Here is a 16,690-nt window from a genome sequence, read left to right as displayed (position 1 = left end):
GAGGCTATAATTATGTATATATACAGTATGTAAATATAGATAATGTGTAAAATTACATCTCATATATTTATGACATTGCATAATATGGGTACACACAAACATGGATACGCATATTATGTGTGTATGTAGCATACAGTGTAGTATATAGTACATATACTATACTATATTATACTGCATTATAGTATATATACTAGAGGCACAGCTGGGAGGTCGCACCTACCAGGCATCTGACCTGCCCTAGTGAGAACATCTTGCCTACCTATGGTACTCTAGCAAAATCAGGAAATGGGGCCTGGCGTAATGCAGTTTCCTTTCTCTATCACGTGTGAAACTCTTTGTAAACACCGCAATCAAGATGCAAAATGATTCTGTGTCTACAGGGCTCTCTGCTACTTCTTATAATACAGTTTTCAATGCTGCCACCTTAGAACTGGGAGCACTTGATACTTTCTGGCTGATAGACTATGCTGGCGAGTATCTTTACAGTGGGGAGCACAGGAGTAGTAAATGAAATGAGTGGTTTATCACTGTTAATTGTTAGAATACTGCTGACTGGGGCTCTCCACAGGTAACATTTCAGTGTGTGTAATTCCAGTTTTTGCTCTATGAAGATAACTTAAAAAGCAGTGGAAATGTGCATATACTTTCGGCATCTCTTTTTTCCCTAAATGTGGATGGTGACTACTCTTATGTATCATTAAATATTTGAGTTTAGTGTTTATCAAATATAGTGACAGACTGGAGTCTTCCAGAACATCGCTCTTGGTCAGTGGTAGCAGTGACTGTGTTGGTGAAGGTGTGGGTGTCCATGCTCCTGGGTCAAATCCTGGGCAACAATAGTGATAGGTTAAGAAATGTCTGAAAATTTTAACAGGGAACTTCCTTCACAGAGTGTAAGATAAACCGCGATAATCCAGAATTCTAAATGATTTCATATAGCAACTAAGTCTGATATATTCCCATGGCGTATCTACCATTTACTAGAGAGAATTTTACAAATTTAACAGGAAAGTATAAGAAAGCAAAGTCTTTCTTCCTTACTAAGCAAGTTGCAACAGCTTGAATAGCTTACAGACTGCGCGGGATGAATGACCATATAATTAATTAGAGAGTCCAAAATGATATCACCTACCTTTACTTTTACACTCACTTATTATTTCTTTTGTCACTTGGAAACTTCTACTAATGTAAGTGTCGTAGGATTCTGAAACCACTAATTTGCTGACTGGAATGTGAGGTCTGTAAGAGAAGAAATGAACAAAGGCGATGAAAACATTTTGATCCCAAGACAAAGCAACTGCTAGGATTCTAAACTTTTATTTCAAGACCTTTCTAGAGTTCCCATAGTTCTGTTTACCCATTTCCCTAGAAAAGAGGGAGGTAGGAGAAGAGTAGTTCCACTCTATGGACGTGGGGTCGAAATGTACAGGATGTGCAGAAATCAAGGCTGTGCATGCAAGGGGTCTCAGTGACCGGTGGAAAAGGGGAACCGTACAGGTGCCACTTGTGGGTTAACTCGTGAGCAGTTTGACTAATTTTCTGACCATCAGCGCTGGGTCATGCAGCTAACAGGAAGCAGAGCAGAGTTAGATCTCTTTATAGATCACCAGAGTTTTCCCAAGCCCCTCTTTTCTAGCCTTAAACACCATAAGCTGTAAGAATAGGTTTTGTTTATTTTTGAAAATTTTTCCCAGTTTTATTGGGACAGAATTGCTGCTTCACGTTGTAGAAGTTCAAGGTATGAAAGTGTTGCTCGGGTCCACCTATTCTTATAAAATGATTTCCACCACAGTGTTAAGCTAACATCTCCATCAGGTCACCTAATCACCGTTTCCTCTTTTGTGGTGAGAACATTGAAGATCGACCCTCCTCTCGGCAACTTTCAAGTATACAATACCGTATTATCGACTAATTACCATACTGTACAGTAGATCTCCAGAACTTCTAACTAGAAGTTTGTATCCTTTGACCAACGTCTCCCCATTTTCCCAGCCCCCAGTCCCTGGAAATCCCTCTTCTGCTGTCTGTTTCTCTGAGTTTGGCTTTTTAGATTCCACATACGAGTGATACCATGTGCGGGTATCTCTTCGAGCTCCTGTATTCATTTCCTTTGAATACATACCCAGAAGGGGGATTGCTGGATCATATGGTAGTTCTATTTTTAATTTTTAAAGGAATCTCCATATTGTTTTCCCTAGTGGCTGCACCAGTTTACATTCTCACCAACACAGCTCTTGTCTTTTTGAGGACAGCCATTCTAACAGACGTAAGGTGGTATCTCAATTGTGGATACTCCCCCCCACACTCATATGTGGAATTTTATTTTTTAGTTCAAAATAGTTTATTTTTTTTAACTTTATTTTTTCAGTGTTCCAGGATTGTTTATACACCACATCCAGTGCTCCAGTGCAGGCTCACCCAACACCCCATCCCCCTCCCCTCCAAAACCCTCAGTTTGTTTCTCAGAGTTCACAGTCTATCATGGTTCATCCCTCCCCTCTGATTTCCCCCAAGTCACTTCTCAATTGTGGGTTTAAATTGCATTTCCCTGATGACTAGTGATGCTGACATCTTTTCCTGAACTTGTTAGCCATTTGTATGTCATCTTTGGAAAGATATCTGTTGAATTCTCCTGCCTTTGTTTTGTTTTTTAAAGATTTTTTAAAAATTTATTTGACAGAGATCACAAGTAGGTAGAGAGGCAGGCAGAGAGAGAGGGGGAAGCAGGCTCCCCGCTGAGCAGAGAGCCCTATTAGGGCTCCATCCCAGGACCCTGAGATCATGACCTGAGCCAAAGGCAGAGGCTTAACTCACAGAGCCACCAAAGCGCCCCCCTCTGCCCATTTTTAAATTAAAAAAAAATTTTTTTAACTCTCAAGTTGTAGGAGTTCTTCATATGTTTTAGATATTAACTCCTTATCAGATATATGATTTATAATATGCTGTCCTCTTTTGTAGGTTGTTTTTCATTTTTTGGATTGTTTCTTTTGCTTTGCAAGAACTTTTTAGTTTGATGGAGTTTCACTTTATATGGTTTCAGTTCTTATGTATAAGTCTTTAATTCATCTTGAGTTAATTTTGTCATTGGTATATCTGCATGGTGTTATCCATTTTTCCTAATACCATTTATTGAAAAAACTATGGTACATCAGTGAGTATTCTCAGTTCCCTTCTCAAATGTTAGCTGAACATATATTTGAGGATTTACTTCTAGGCTGTCAATTCTGCTCCATTGGTCTGTGTCTGTTTCTATGCCAGTACCATACTATTTTGAATAGTATAGTACAGATTAGTATAGTTTGAAATCAGGAAGTGTGATGCTTCCAGCTTTGTTGTTTTTTGTTGGGTTTACTTTGGCTATTTAGGATCTTTTGTAGTACCATACAAATTTAGGATGGTCTTTTCTATTTCTGTGGAAAACATCATACATAGATTTTGATAGGGATTGCCTTTAATCTAGAGATGGCTTTGGGTAGTATGGACATTCTAATACTATTCTTCTGATCCATGAACATAGGATATCTTTCCATTTGTTTGTGTCTTCAGTTTGTTTCAGTGGTCTGGTATATTTCAGTATACAGATCCTTCACCTCTTTCCTTGATTTTATTCCTAAGTTTTTGTTTTGTTTTGTTTTGTTTTGTTTTCGATGCTATTGTGAATGGGATTGTTTTATTTCTCCTTCAGATGTGTTGTTATTACATAGAAAGACAAATTATTTCTGTATGTTGATTTTTGTATCCTGACACTTTACTGAGTTTATTGATTAATTCTCATAGCCTTACAGTGGAGCCTTTAGGATTTTCCATATATAGAATCATATGCTCTACAAAGACATTTTTACTTCTTTCTTTCCAATCTGTATGCCTTCTATTGCTTTTTCTTGCCTGACTGCTTTCAATACTTTGTGAAGGGGCCTTGTTCCTATCTTAGAGGAAAAGCTTTCAATCTTTCACCATGAGTTTGATGTTAGCTGTGGGCTTGTCATATATGGCCTTTATTATGTTTTGGTATATTTTTTCTATGCCCAATTTGTTGAGCATTTTTATTATTAAAGTGTGGGTATTCTCTCAAATGATTTTTCTTCATGAGTTGAGCGTATGGTTTTTAACTTTCATTCTATAAATGCAGTATGTCATATATTGATTTTTGTATGTTGAACCATCCTGGCATCCAAGGGATAAACCCCATTTGATCACAGTGTATGATTCCTTTAATGTGCTGTTCAGTTTGGTTCACTAATATTTTGTTGAGAATTTTTGCATCTATATTTATTAGGAATATTGGTCTACGGTTCTCTTTTCTTACAGAGTCCTTATCTCTTTCCTATAGAATACTTATCTGGCTTTGGTATCAGGGTAATGCTGGTCTTACAAAATGAGTTTGGGGAGTTATAAGGATAGATTTTAAATGCAGATATTCGGCCCATTGGATTTGTGAACTTATGAAATCATCACTCTTTCCTTTTTCTTATTTTGAACATAGACCATACACCTGGAAATAGGAAAAGCTCAGGGAACACTAAGATGAAGGGAACCCAGCTTCTACGCTTGGGGAGTTCTCAGTGTGTGGCTGAGGTGTGCAGGCTATTCGTGCAAATGGTAACTATGAACACTGTACAAAGGCATGTAAGAGGATGACCAATGCAGGGCTCTCCCATCTTGGTGACACTGCATGTCTTCAGTCTCAGCCACTGCTGTCTGCTCCGGTCTCTCTGTACTACTTTGAGTTGCTGGTCTCTAAGATGTGTATTTTGTCTTTGAGTACAGCTATATCATATTTTCTGTCTCATCTTTCATTGTTGGTGTTTGGATGGTGGATGGAGGTGGTTGTGAGTCCTCAAAGGGAAGTCACATGGCATCTTAATCAGAACATGTTACTGCTGCTACCACTACCACAAAGATTTATTGAGTGGTTCCCATGTGTCAGGCTCTGTGCAAAGTGACCGACTTGCATGCTGTGAATATAGCTCTCCTAGCAACCCTTTTGCAAAATCCTGTTTGTGGTTGACAAAACTAAGGCTCAGAAAGGCTAGAGAGGACTTGCCTTTACTTAAACCATTAGCAACTCTCCGTCCTGGATTTGAGTCTGGTCTGAGATCACTACCTGTAAACCCAGAGGCATTCTGGATGGTTTCGACAGTGTGCCACCCCCAAGGCAGCCCTTCCGCGCACTTGGGTTTACTGTCCAGAGAGGAAGAATGGCATTCTCAGTGCCATTCCCATCCATCTGAAGGAAACCCACACTCCTTGAAATCACATCCCCTCAGCAAGCATACTTCTCCTAGGAGACAACCTCCTGAGTCTCACAACACCCTGGGGGACAGAAGGAGACATGAATCACCACTTTTAGGGACGGAGCTCATTGTTTTGGAGCAAACCCTTTTTTCCGTCCCCACCTCCTGTCTAGTTCCATTACCACTTCCATCACCTGGTCTCCCGGGAGCCCAGCATAGTGACACTCTGTATGGTGCAGGGAGTCATCTCCTTGGTGAGACCATGGTCATGTCTGAGATTTGCAGAAGGGAAGAACAGGTAGATGCTGGGGTCCGGTTTCTCCAGGTCAGCTCTTGCCTTTGGCAGTTCTTGCCTTGAAGTGGAACCTACAAAAGGCTTCCGTGGTTGAACTAGTTCTGATGGGGGGAGGCCAGAGTCCAAGCTTCCTCACCACTGTCTGCAGCAGGCATGGCACTTCTAGAGCTCAGAGTCAGGTAGGCTTCCAACCACCAGCTAGACCTGGGTGCTCAGGTAGCAGCCCTGGAATAGGATTCATCCTGGTACAAGGTCTACTCCCAACCTTGCTTTGACCTAGGCTATACTGTGGGCTTCTGCCTTGAGCCCCACACTAAGGTATGATTCACTGCCCCTCTAACATTCCAGACTCATGCCCCATTCCTCTAGCACCTCTAGTTAGAGCCCAGTTCTGAAGCCCAATCCAACTGGGGTGTGTGTGTGTGTGTGTGTGTATACACCACATATATATATATATATAAAATATATATATATAAATATATATATTTTTTGTCTTGATCCTTCTGGCCCAGCTCCCTGAGACTGGGACTGCTTTCGACACCCCGCCCCCAGGCTTGGACTTGGGGCCTGTGGGTGACACCTGGGTATTAGTCACCGGGCTGGATTTTCCTTAACCTACTTCCATCTCTCCTCCTCCTTGTTCCAAGGTGAGAGGACTCTCCAGCTGGGGCTTGCTTGATGTATAATACCCTATCAGTCCTTGCCCCTCTGCCCACCACATTTTCTCAATCATTTGGGCATCACTACTTGCTTCAAAGGGTTGGCACACTTGGCATAAATGCACAGGAGCTTTAACTCCAGGGCATGTGCCTCTCACATGCTTTATTGTTGATGTTGACTTTCACAATTAATTTATAGTATTAGAGGCTTAATCCTTTTCTCCCCCTGGTATACAATGTGGTTGAACTGAACTTCGATTTTCTGTAGAACAAAAGAAAAGTCTGGAATTAGGACCAGGTCCTGGCCCCCAAGATCCTTGTGTTCCTTCTTCTGCTTGTACTACTGTTGCTGCGTGTGTCTGCATGTGCGTGGAAAGGCTCAGACAGGATGATTCTGGAGAACTTTGTAAATGAGCTTGGGAAGATGTGCAGGATGCAGTTAAGGGGGTAAACTATGGCCCAGGTTGGCTGGGAGATGCTGAGGGGGAGTGAATCAAGAACGTCATTTCACCAATGTTGACAAAAACTCACCCTCTTTCCAGCCCAGAGGGATGAGGGCTGTTGGCATGGGGACAATAATTGATTGCCATTTCCCCCAAAGGATGGAAAAACAGTTGCCATAGGGGAGATAGGGCAAAATGTGAAGTGTGATTGAGCTTTGAGCAACATGGGTTTGAACTGTGTGGGTCCATTTATATGTGGATTTTTTTTTTTTTGATAAGTACTGTTCAGTACTATAAATTTATTTTATTATTTTCTTTTGTCTAGCTTACTTTATTTTAAGAATACAGTATAGACTACATAAACGTACAACATACGTGTCCATTGCCTATGTTATTGGTAAGAATTCTGGTCGACAGTAGGCTATTAGTTGTTGAGCTTTTGGGAAATCTAAAATTGTATGTGAATGTGACCGTGTGGGGGGTCATCATCCCTCACCCCCTGCGTTGTTCAAAAGTGAATTACTAGTAGGGGATCTGATTGATTGGTTTAATCTTATTTTTGAGGAATGCTAATTCCTTTAAGCAGGTAGCACACACTAATTAATTTATGGGGTCATCTGAAGTTTTATTTACAGAAAAGGGAAATGAATTTGGAAAAAAAGATATTTTCTCCTATCTTTGCCAGAAGCTCACATTGCTTCATTTGTGGTTTGGGCAGGTATTTGAAATGAAAGTTCACAGGCTATCACAAGGAGGAAATTGCTGTTTGGTCACTTGCTTCAAATTCTGCCTTAAGAAATAGGAACTTAATTCTCCTCTATAATGGGCATGAATATCCCTTCTCAGGGACATTTTACAAACACCTGAGTGGAGTTTTGAGAGTTAAGAATTCACCAGTAATAATACAGTTACACTAATGGCTTACATGAGGGTTATTCATTTGTAATCCGTCTACAAACGCTTCTTTCCTTTTTACTGCCAGCACCGTCTAGTCTCATGGAAAAAGCAAAGGACTAGGAATGGGGAGATGGTAAAGCAATTAGATTACACGGTGCTCGACACGCAGGATAGGATCAATACAGGTTAGTTGTTATTGCCGTCACTGTTCTGTGTGCTCACTAAATAGAATGACTTTCATCTGTAAGAGAGGAAAAGTGACTTGCCTGTGTTTTGGGGTGACAGCAATAATAAATGAAGATCGAGAGAATTAAGAATGCTCTGGAAAAAAATGAAAAAGGGAAGTCCAAGGCAAGACTGTGTCCTTTTCCTCAACCCCCCATCCCCACCCCAGCAAGCTTCTGGAACTGCATCAGGCTTCGCTGGTGGACAACCCTGGAATGCAAAATGGTTTTATCCTTCACGGAAAGAGACAGAACAAAGTCAGGAAAGCCCAGTGTGTGAAGTATGAGGGAATGCTGGCTTTCTCGGTTGTGGTCTTTGAAATGATCACTTGACTCCCACCACTATGGACAACCGCCTGTGGGCCCTGCCTGGTCCTCTGTCTCCTGAGTCGGCCCGACCTGGTGTAGAAAAGTACTTCCACACTGACTCTGGGAGGCAGCAGCCCAGAGGGTTACCTGTAGGTTGTATCCACGCTCAGGTTGGCGGCCGCTAGCTCTGACGGAGGTATCCATGCAGGTAAGGTGTTCCCAGGAACCCATTTCGTCCACTCAAATAAGCCAGGCTCTACACGGATCTTCAGGTGGTTTTCTTGTTGTAAACCTTAGATGTGAAAGAAAATGAAGGTAAAGGAACAGGCCAAACTGTTGTATAAATTCTGGTCAGTCTCTTTTCTGTTGGGGGCTGCATGGAAGGTGGCAGCACAGGGCTTTGGTCAAGGGTTTCTCATTTCCACATGTGACAAACAGACGAGCTTCATCCTCTAGCCCCAGTGACAGGATGGATGCTGGCTTTAGGGGGTCTCTGACTTAAGGAACACAAGTCATTACCTATGTCATGTATTCACTTCTGTGATGACTAGACTGGCTTTTGCTAAGGGAAGTCCCAAGACGGCCTTACTGAGAAACTTCAGAAATTCTCTTAGCATCCTCTGCCCTACAACAGCTGAAACTGTCTTTGAATATCATGGAAACTATTCACTTTCTCAACCAGGAAATCCAATTTTGAGTATTTCCAAGTGCCGGTGCACAAGTCCTGCATTTTCTCAAAGGGTAATTACCCTCAGCGTAGGACTTGTCCCTGTTGAACTTTCTGTATAATGCTTTTAGCCGTGTTTTAATATATAAAGTATTTTATTTTATTATTTATTTTAAAAGATATTATTATTTATTTGACAGAGCATGAGAGAGGGAACACAAGCAGGGGCAGTGGGAAAGGGAAAACCAGGTTCCCACCGAGCAGGGAGCCTGATGTGGGACTTGATCCCAGGACCGAGATCACAATCTGAGCTGAAGGCAGATGCTTAACTGACTGAGCCACCCAGGTGCCCAAAGTATTTTAATATATAAATGCATTCTGGTTACTTAAGGAATGGAAGTCTCAAAGGAAGTGTCCATTCTTCTCTGGCTTGGCTAGTTCTGGCTCATTCGTTTGTTTGGTATAAGCGAATAGTTCCATTCTGTTACTACTGGTTTTCCCTCCAGTGAAATGAGAGCGGAGATCCATGCAACTCAAGCTTCCCCAGATTTTAAGGTGACAGTTGAGTATCTTTATAGCAATGGTGCTTTTAAAGCCATCCAATTAACTACAGAAACAGGGATGATTAAGATTTGTAGATACTCAGGAGCACCGTTGCTATTATAAACAAGAAGCAAACAGAGCAGAGTGGGAGGAAATGATTTCACTGTTTCACTGTTAAAAAAAAAATCACACACTGTAGGCTCCAAATTATTGCTAGACAACGATATTTCACAAGCCTACCATTCATCCAAGAGGGCTTTACATTTTCAAGCAAAAAATGATCTGTATACCTTCTTTCATCTCATTTAATGCCACCAGAGTATGATTTGGGGATGTTTGCAAAGATAGCTTCCAAAAGAATCATGGCTATAAATTTCACATTTGAAGATTCCTATTGGCTAATGTCCTGCAAGTCTTGGATAGTCTAGCTGTAGGGCTGTCTGGAGGCAGGAGGATGGATTCGTGGACCTTTATGGCGTCTGACCTTTCAAGATGTTGTATGCAGTCTGCACGCAGCGCAGGGATGGGGAGCAGTAGACGTGGTCGATGATGGTGTTGCTCTCCAGTAAGGCTTCCCCTGCAACGGAACACAAAGAACCACCGGTTTGCTGGGTTTAGGCAGCCTCTGTTGGAGCTCCGCGTGGGAGCAGGCGGCAGGCAGACCCTGCAAACCTCCTTTTCGGTGGGGGCTCACCCACAGTTGGCATCGTTAGCTTGGTTTCCAAGACCCCCCTCCCCTCCCCACCTTGTCTTTTTCTTCCCTTCTCTCTGGTGCTAACAAGCAGGAAAATATCCATCTAGGAGAGATGCAGAAACACGAGAATGCTCTGATTTCACACTTGTGATACGAACGAGCTGGTCTGTACTGTGACAATTAGATCTTGATTGACTTTTATCCTGCGCTAAACAAGGTCTCCGCCTGTTGTATTCTTAGATAACAGAGGTAAATCCCTGTCCCTGGTACTTGAACACTTTCCTCGTGCAACACCCTTCTTTTCTCTACTAGATAAAGTCTAAACACTTTACTATGGAGGGACACGGTCGTCTGTGAACTTGTTTTATCCAGCTCACCAGCCTTACCGCGTGTGGCTCACAAGCAGTATTCTAGAAAAAGAGCTTGCTTTCTAAGTCCTTTCGATGCTATTTTTCATGTCTATGACTTATTTATTTATGTATTTATTTGACAGAGAGAGAGAGAGATCACAAGTAAGCAGAGAGGCAGGCAGAGAGAGAGGGAGAAGCAGGCTCCTTGCCAAGCAGAGAGCCCAATGTGGGGCTCGATCCTAGGACCCTGAGATCATGACCTGAGCCGAAGGCAGCGGCTTAACCCACTGAGCCACCCAGGTGCCCCCTTCTTTTTTTTTTTTTTAAGATTTTACTTATTTGACGGAAAGATCACAAGTAGACAGAGACACAAGCAGAGGTGGGAGGAAGGCTCCCTGCTGAGCGGAGAGCCTGATGCGGGGCTCGATCCCAGGACCCTGAGATCATGACCTGAGCCAAAATGTAGAGGCTTAACCCACTGAGCCACCCAGGCACCCCACATGTCTGTGACTTTATGTTGTTCTCTCCTACGCTCCTGGTCCTTCTCTGCCCAGGGGACTTCTCCACTCTTCTGTGCGTTTTTTAATGGTCTCCTAATACTCTGTGCCCAGTTCTATTTCTGAGTATACTCGGCCTGTATGATATTTATCCACTGACAAGTCTGTTTCCCCGAGGGTGGGGGCTCTCGCTTGGATCCCCAACACCTAGCACAAGACCCTGCACCAAGTAAGTGGTCAGTGACTGCGTGACATGACTGAACAGGACAAGGCTGCTGTGTCTGCTGGGCAGCTATGGAACAGACCTGCAAAGAACTGACCCTCTTCAAAGGGTCCTGTTGGCCTCTCTATACCCAGCCCCTGTAGGCTTCTCTCCTCTGAACCCCTGCTCTAGAAGCTGACCTTGCCCCATCCCTGGGTCGTACGGCCCTCAAGGGATCACACCTCATTCACTTGGGTAAACCAGCCCAGTGCCCAGCACAGTGTTCTGAACTTCATGGTTACGTAATAAATCCCTTTTGAACTGGGGAAATAAACTGCTGGCAGGAAAGTTGTAGAAAGCCATACAGAGTGTCCTGGCATGCCCACTGGAACCAGTCTTCGGAAGAAGTAGCCAGGAAAGACTGTGTAATCAGTCCAGGACACTTACCCACCAGTCTTGCTTGCATACATCCAAACACGGTGATCGGGGCATCTTTCTCGTAATCCCGGAAACCACCACTCCGCTGAGGTAAGCTATGAGGCATGTTCAGGTTGGTGCGTATGTAGCGGCCTGGACAAAAATAAATAAATAAATAAATAAATAAAGGCAGAGAAAGGATGACTTTGTTTTCCTTGGGACTTTTGTTGCTGAACCTCAGAGCCCCCCATTTCCATTCCTTTTGGGCCAAAGAAACAGAAGTGAACTTTCTAGAAAACACCGAAGCGGACATTTCCTCTGGTAGAGTCTTGGCATCTACGCCTGCACTTGTTGATGATGTGACGAGAGGGAGTTTTTAAGTGAAAGAAGAGCCACTCACTTTAAAGCAGGAGGATTCTGGGATATGCCAGCCCCTCGATCTTAGACGCACCACTCACATGGAAAGGGAACCAAAATGAGTCAGGGTGACTTAATGGAGGGAATTTCTGGCCACAGAATCGGGACACTTGTTTCTGCCTCTGCCACATGACCATGGGAAGACATTTGCCGTCTTTGGTCCCTGGTGTCCCAGTTTACGGAATGGGGACGAGAACACCTACCTCTTCACTAACACTCAAGACCAGGAGAAGAATGTACCCTGTAACAGATTATAGGCATTTCCTCTAGCTTGTGGAACAACCTTAAAGGACTCCATCTAGACAAATGCGGCTTCACTCTGCCCCCTAGAGGCCACAATAGGTATGCCAATGCTAAGCAGGTCAACTACCCACTCACCTTTGGCATCAAAGCACTGGGAGAGCCAGTACTTCCCAAACACGACATCCATCCTCTCACCGTGCCGACACACAAAGAGGCATCTCTTCTGAGGGCCGGGCTGGCTATTAACCCTCAGAGGCTGCAGAGAGAGAGAGAGAGAGAAAGGCTATTAGTGGGGAAAGCATATAAGAAAGTGAACACGTGCTAGAGCCAGCTGCCAGAGGAGCAGAGCCGAGTTCTACAACAAGTTCTGCCAGTACAGGACTTGGACACATCTCAGAACTACCTGGAATTTATGTTGGCCTGTCTGCACATGGGGGCACGAGGACAAAGACTGTTTGTTCTACAGCTCCAAGGGAGAGCTAGCCAATAGTAGGTCAAGCTAGACATCCAGTCCTCCCCCAAAGGGATACCTGATCAACAACTTCAGGGGGCGAGGACTTTTATCACAAAAGTGTCTGCCTCACCTCTAACACAGGGTGGTGAGACCATAGGGGTGGATGGTCTCCCCTAGCTTGGCCCCTTCTGATCCTACTTTTGGCTCTGTTGTCTGACTATATGTGTGCTGGTGTTCCCAGAAACTGTTCAGGGAGGACACTGGCTCCCTCTGAGTGATGAAATAGGCAGGTCTAGTCCAAGGCATGTCCAAATGACTTCAGGTTCTGTAACTGCTGGGTGGATCCTTGTAGACGTTTCTGTGTTCCTTCTTGGTGATAGCTGGCTATTCCCAGCTTCCCTGGTGCGGCCAACACTTTTTGTATTTGCTGCCAGGTAGCTGCCCTGCCAGGGTTAGTATACGGGTTCGTGCCATGATCTTTCCCATTTCTTCTCCTACTCATCCCTAATTCAAGCCTGGGCTCCAGCCAATGTGATCTAGTCTCTTGCCCCCCAACTTGCTTTTGTCTCTATTGTTCAGAATGATCCCCACCCCCTACTCCTCCATTCTGCAATGTTCCCGGCGTATACTGAGCACTCAGACATATGTGAGCCTGCACCATGTGCCAGGCGCTGGGCTAAGAGCCTTATTTTCTTTAATGTCACAGTGGCTTCTGAAATAGATAGAACTCTCATGACTTTACAGATAACGTGTCCTGTTTGCAGATCCGCCTTTTCGACGAGATGAGACCCAGGTGTGGTAGGCGCTGTCCGTTCCCCCCACATGACTCCTCCTAGCTTTACATCTCTGTGTATCTTTTATAGTTTTGTGCCCTTTCTCCCCAAGAGATCGGGGACCGTTTCGGGCCTGGAGGGCAAGCCTTCCCACATAGCATGTAAGTGCCCAGTGAATCCCGAGTAGAGCTGAGGCCATGACCCCACGGGTCCGCGTTACCTGCGTGGGCTGGCAAATGATGGTCAGGGGCGCCGTCTCCCCCAGGCCCTGATCCTCATACTGTCGCCTCTCCAACACACTGTCCCCGAATGAGAGCGCGTTAGAAGATGCTGTGTTTAAGATCGAGTAAGACCTGCAGGGGAAGATAAGGAAGATGGTTACTGGTTTGGCCAAAAGTCATCAGCCTGTCACCCCGGGGCTCAACAAGAGTGTGGGAATGAGCAGGAAGCACGCCCTGGGCGGTGTCATGGTTGGGACAGCAGCGCAGAGGGTGCTCCATTTCTGGAGAGGAGCGTCTCATTTTAGACTGAAGTCTTGCAGTTCCCAAATTAGGGGTGGATGGATTTCTGTACTCTGAACGGACGCGTTCATCTCTCCGGGCAGGATGGGGCCCTGTTTTTAGGATGCCACAGGCCAAGGCATGCTAAAGAGTAATGAGTTATTAATTTTGTACCATTGTTTCCAGCTACATTTCTGGCTCAAAAAACAAAACCAAAAAACCCACAATTCCTATCGCCTTTCATCTCTTCTATGGCGATTTCCATCTGAGCTGACAAGCTGGGGGCAGGGTTCTTACTCTCTCCACCACTTGGCCTGTAGTTCCCAATGACCAAGGAAGCCTTAGGGCTGTTCTCTCCTCTTCCACCTTCTTCCCTTGCCCCACCGCTCTCCCCGTCTTAATAATACCTCCAATGAGATGATGAAATCGGGAACTGTTTCAGAGGAGGCCATTCTCACCAGATGTATAGAGCCGTGAGCCAAGAACTCTCATTTCTGGGTGTGACACTGACTACAGAAGCCCCAACGAGGTCTCGCTGACAGCGGGGGCAGCAAATTAGGCCACATTCAAATTACTGTGATTAACGAGGCTTCCAGAAAGCTTTATCTAATCAACACTGCCATGTAAGTATGGTCGTGAGGCAAATCCCATGAAGATCTCCTCTGCCTGCCCGAGCAGTGTTCAGGGGAGAGCTTTTACATTTTTGATTTCCTGCTTTGTTATAACGAGGGTGGCCATTCATTTGAGTCTCCTCAGCACCATCTTGGTTTGTACCATTAACCCCATCCGTTCAGGAAGATTAAGTGTTAACACAGGTGTAGGCTTTGAAATTCATCTTGGAAAAGAACTTTTTAGATTCAGCAGTATAATAAAGTCGACTGGTTGTGAGGCCAACCATTTTTAAAATGCTCTGACTTTTAATAATTTTAGGACCCCTCCCCTCTCTGAAGTACCCCCCTTTGTGTCTGTACAGCGACCCATCCCTACTTCCACACAAGGGTTTCAGAAGCTTCCTACCCTGAGAAAGAGACACATCAGCCCTCGCGCCTATCAGAATCGCCAGGGGAGCTTTAAAAAAAAAAGAAAACAAAACCACGTCTGAGCCCCACTTGTCAGAGACTGTGATTCAGCAGGTCTGGGGCTCCCGGGAGGGGGGACCTAACCGGCAGCACCAGCCAGTGTGGGGTGCAGCCCGAGGGACCTAGTGAAAAAATTAAGCAACTGCAGACAAAGAAAATCTAGTGCCGCTCACAGCCTGATGGACAGGCGCTCTCTTTTGCAAACATCACCATTAAAGAAAATTCAGTTTCACTGTCTGATTCATCAAAGCTTCAGGGCCTGAAATGTCTGGATAGATGGCATCGTCTTGACACCCGACTTGTACACGTCCCTTAATTTTCTTTCCTTTATTATAGCTATGAAGACACTGGCAGAATCCCTTCTCTCTGTCTCTCCTTCAGCTCCGTTGGCAAGGAGAAAGCCAACCTCCTTCTATTCTCAACTGTCATTGTAATCAAAGGACCTGACTCGCTCTGAGACAGTCTGGTGCTGTCAGTTCCAGAAGACAACAGTCAGAGGCTTTATGCTGAGAGCAGCGGAGGGAGGAAGCTGAAGCCTGATACCCAGGACATCTTCTCAAGTACTGGGGGTGGGGGGGATGCTGGCACATCCCTAGGCCACATCAGTCCTGTGGGTAAAGCCCGGAAGGACCAGCTGGCCCCTCACCCGCAATGCAAGGGACATGATGGGGCTTCACCAACTACAAAGCATCTCGAGACACTTAGAACCAGGCAAGATGCCCCAAGAGAAGGGTGGTGGGAGAGATTTTCTTAGAAGGGACGTAGAAATGAGAAGAATGACAGGGCCGAAAGAAAGGGCTATGAAGGGTAACTGACCCCAAGTCCCTACTTGTTGCTTGGATCCCCTCTGCGACTTCCCATCAAGGCAGCTATTTTGGAGCACTTCCGGGGGCTTTATCCCCTCGAGGCTGACTTCGGTTAGGGGGAAAGAGAAAGAGAGAAGATCTGTCTTATAGGAGCCTCCTTAGGTCATTTCTGTTTCTGGGGTTAAACAGGAAAGTGCAGTGCTTCTACAGGATCACCTCTGTGGAAGAGACATTTGACTTGACGAGCATGTTGGAGACGACCGGAAAACAAGTTGGAAAGAAAAGAAAAGAAAAAACCCCATAAAGCTGACGGCTTCTTAGGTTCAGTGCTATTGTATATGTGGTACTGATCAACGTCAAGTTCAGTCCTTTCTTGGAGTCTTAACACCCCTGTGAGGTAAAGGCAATTCTCATCTCCATCTTCTAGATTAACAAAAGGGGCTCAGAGAGGTCATGTAACTTGGCCAAGGTCACACAGCTTTTGAGTGGGACTGTTACGAACTGAACCCAAGACTACAGGAACAAACACTCAAATTCTTGACGATGGTGTCCTAACACTTGTACTTCCCACTCTGAGCAGCCTTGGCTGGGGCTGCGGAGAGTTTCACCCCAGACATGGTTCCCAGGGCGCTCTCCTTGCTACTGATCTCTCCAAATAAAAGGAGAGGACAAGCAAACCTCCCGCTGGTCCCTGGACCAGTGTCCCCATGGTCCCTGGACCAGTGTCCCCATGTTTTGGCCCGAGCTCTAATTTGGACGGGAGCGGATCTGGAAACACCAATCTGAAATGGGTCAGCAGGGCTTCTCACACAGGCTTTTCGCCCACGTATGGCCTGACTTTTTAAAAAAAAGTGGTCCGGGTGCCGTGTATCCTCAGACAAACCCTCTGAGACCTCCCTGTACCCACGTGCGTTATGCTTCACTTGTTTTTACAGGCATGACGCGGTGACTTTGGAAATCCAACTTAGATTTCTGAAAAACCAAAAT

The 16,690-nt window shown here is 44.9% G+C and overlaps 1 protein-coding gene across 3 annotated transcripts in view; it reads right to left on the bottom strand.

Moving 5' to 3' along the window:
- Nucleotides 1-16,690, bottom strand: part of UBASH3B (ubiquitin associated and SH3 domain containing B) — a 135,803-nt gene that overhangs the window by 4,413 nt on the left and 114,700 nt on the right. For 2 of the 3 annotated variants that reach the window (XM_032359129.1, XM_032359131.1), the window contains exons 7-12: nt 13,539-13,671; nt 12,227-12,347; nt 11,462-11,584; nt 9,756-9,848; nt 8,209-8,353; nt 1,133-1,239 (exon numbers count right to left, since the gene is read on the bottom strand). In XM_032359129.1, the coding sequence (XP_032215020.1) occupies nt 1,133-1,239; nt 8,209-8,353; nt 9,756-9,848; nt 11,462-11,584; nt 12,227-12,347; nt 13,539-13,671 (722 nt within the window). The remainder of the gene's footprint in view (nt 1-1,132; nt 1,240-8,208; nt 8,354-9,755; nt 9,849-11,461; nt 11,585-12,226; nt 12,348-13,538; nt 13,672-16,690) is intronic. The other variant, XM_032359130.1, reaches the window with a different exon arrangement.

The sequence above is a fragment of the Mustela erminea genome, chromosome 9 (genome assembly GCF_009829155.1).
Source record: "Mustela erminea isolate mMusErm1 chromosome 9, mMusErm1.Pri, whole genome shotgun sequence".
Classification (NCBI taxonomy): Eukaryota; Metazoa; Chordata; class Mammalia; order Carnivora; family Mustelidae; genus Mustela; species Mustela erminea.
This window is presented reverse-complemented; position numbering and strand designations above follow the sequence as displayed.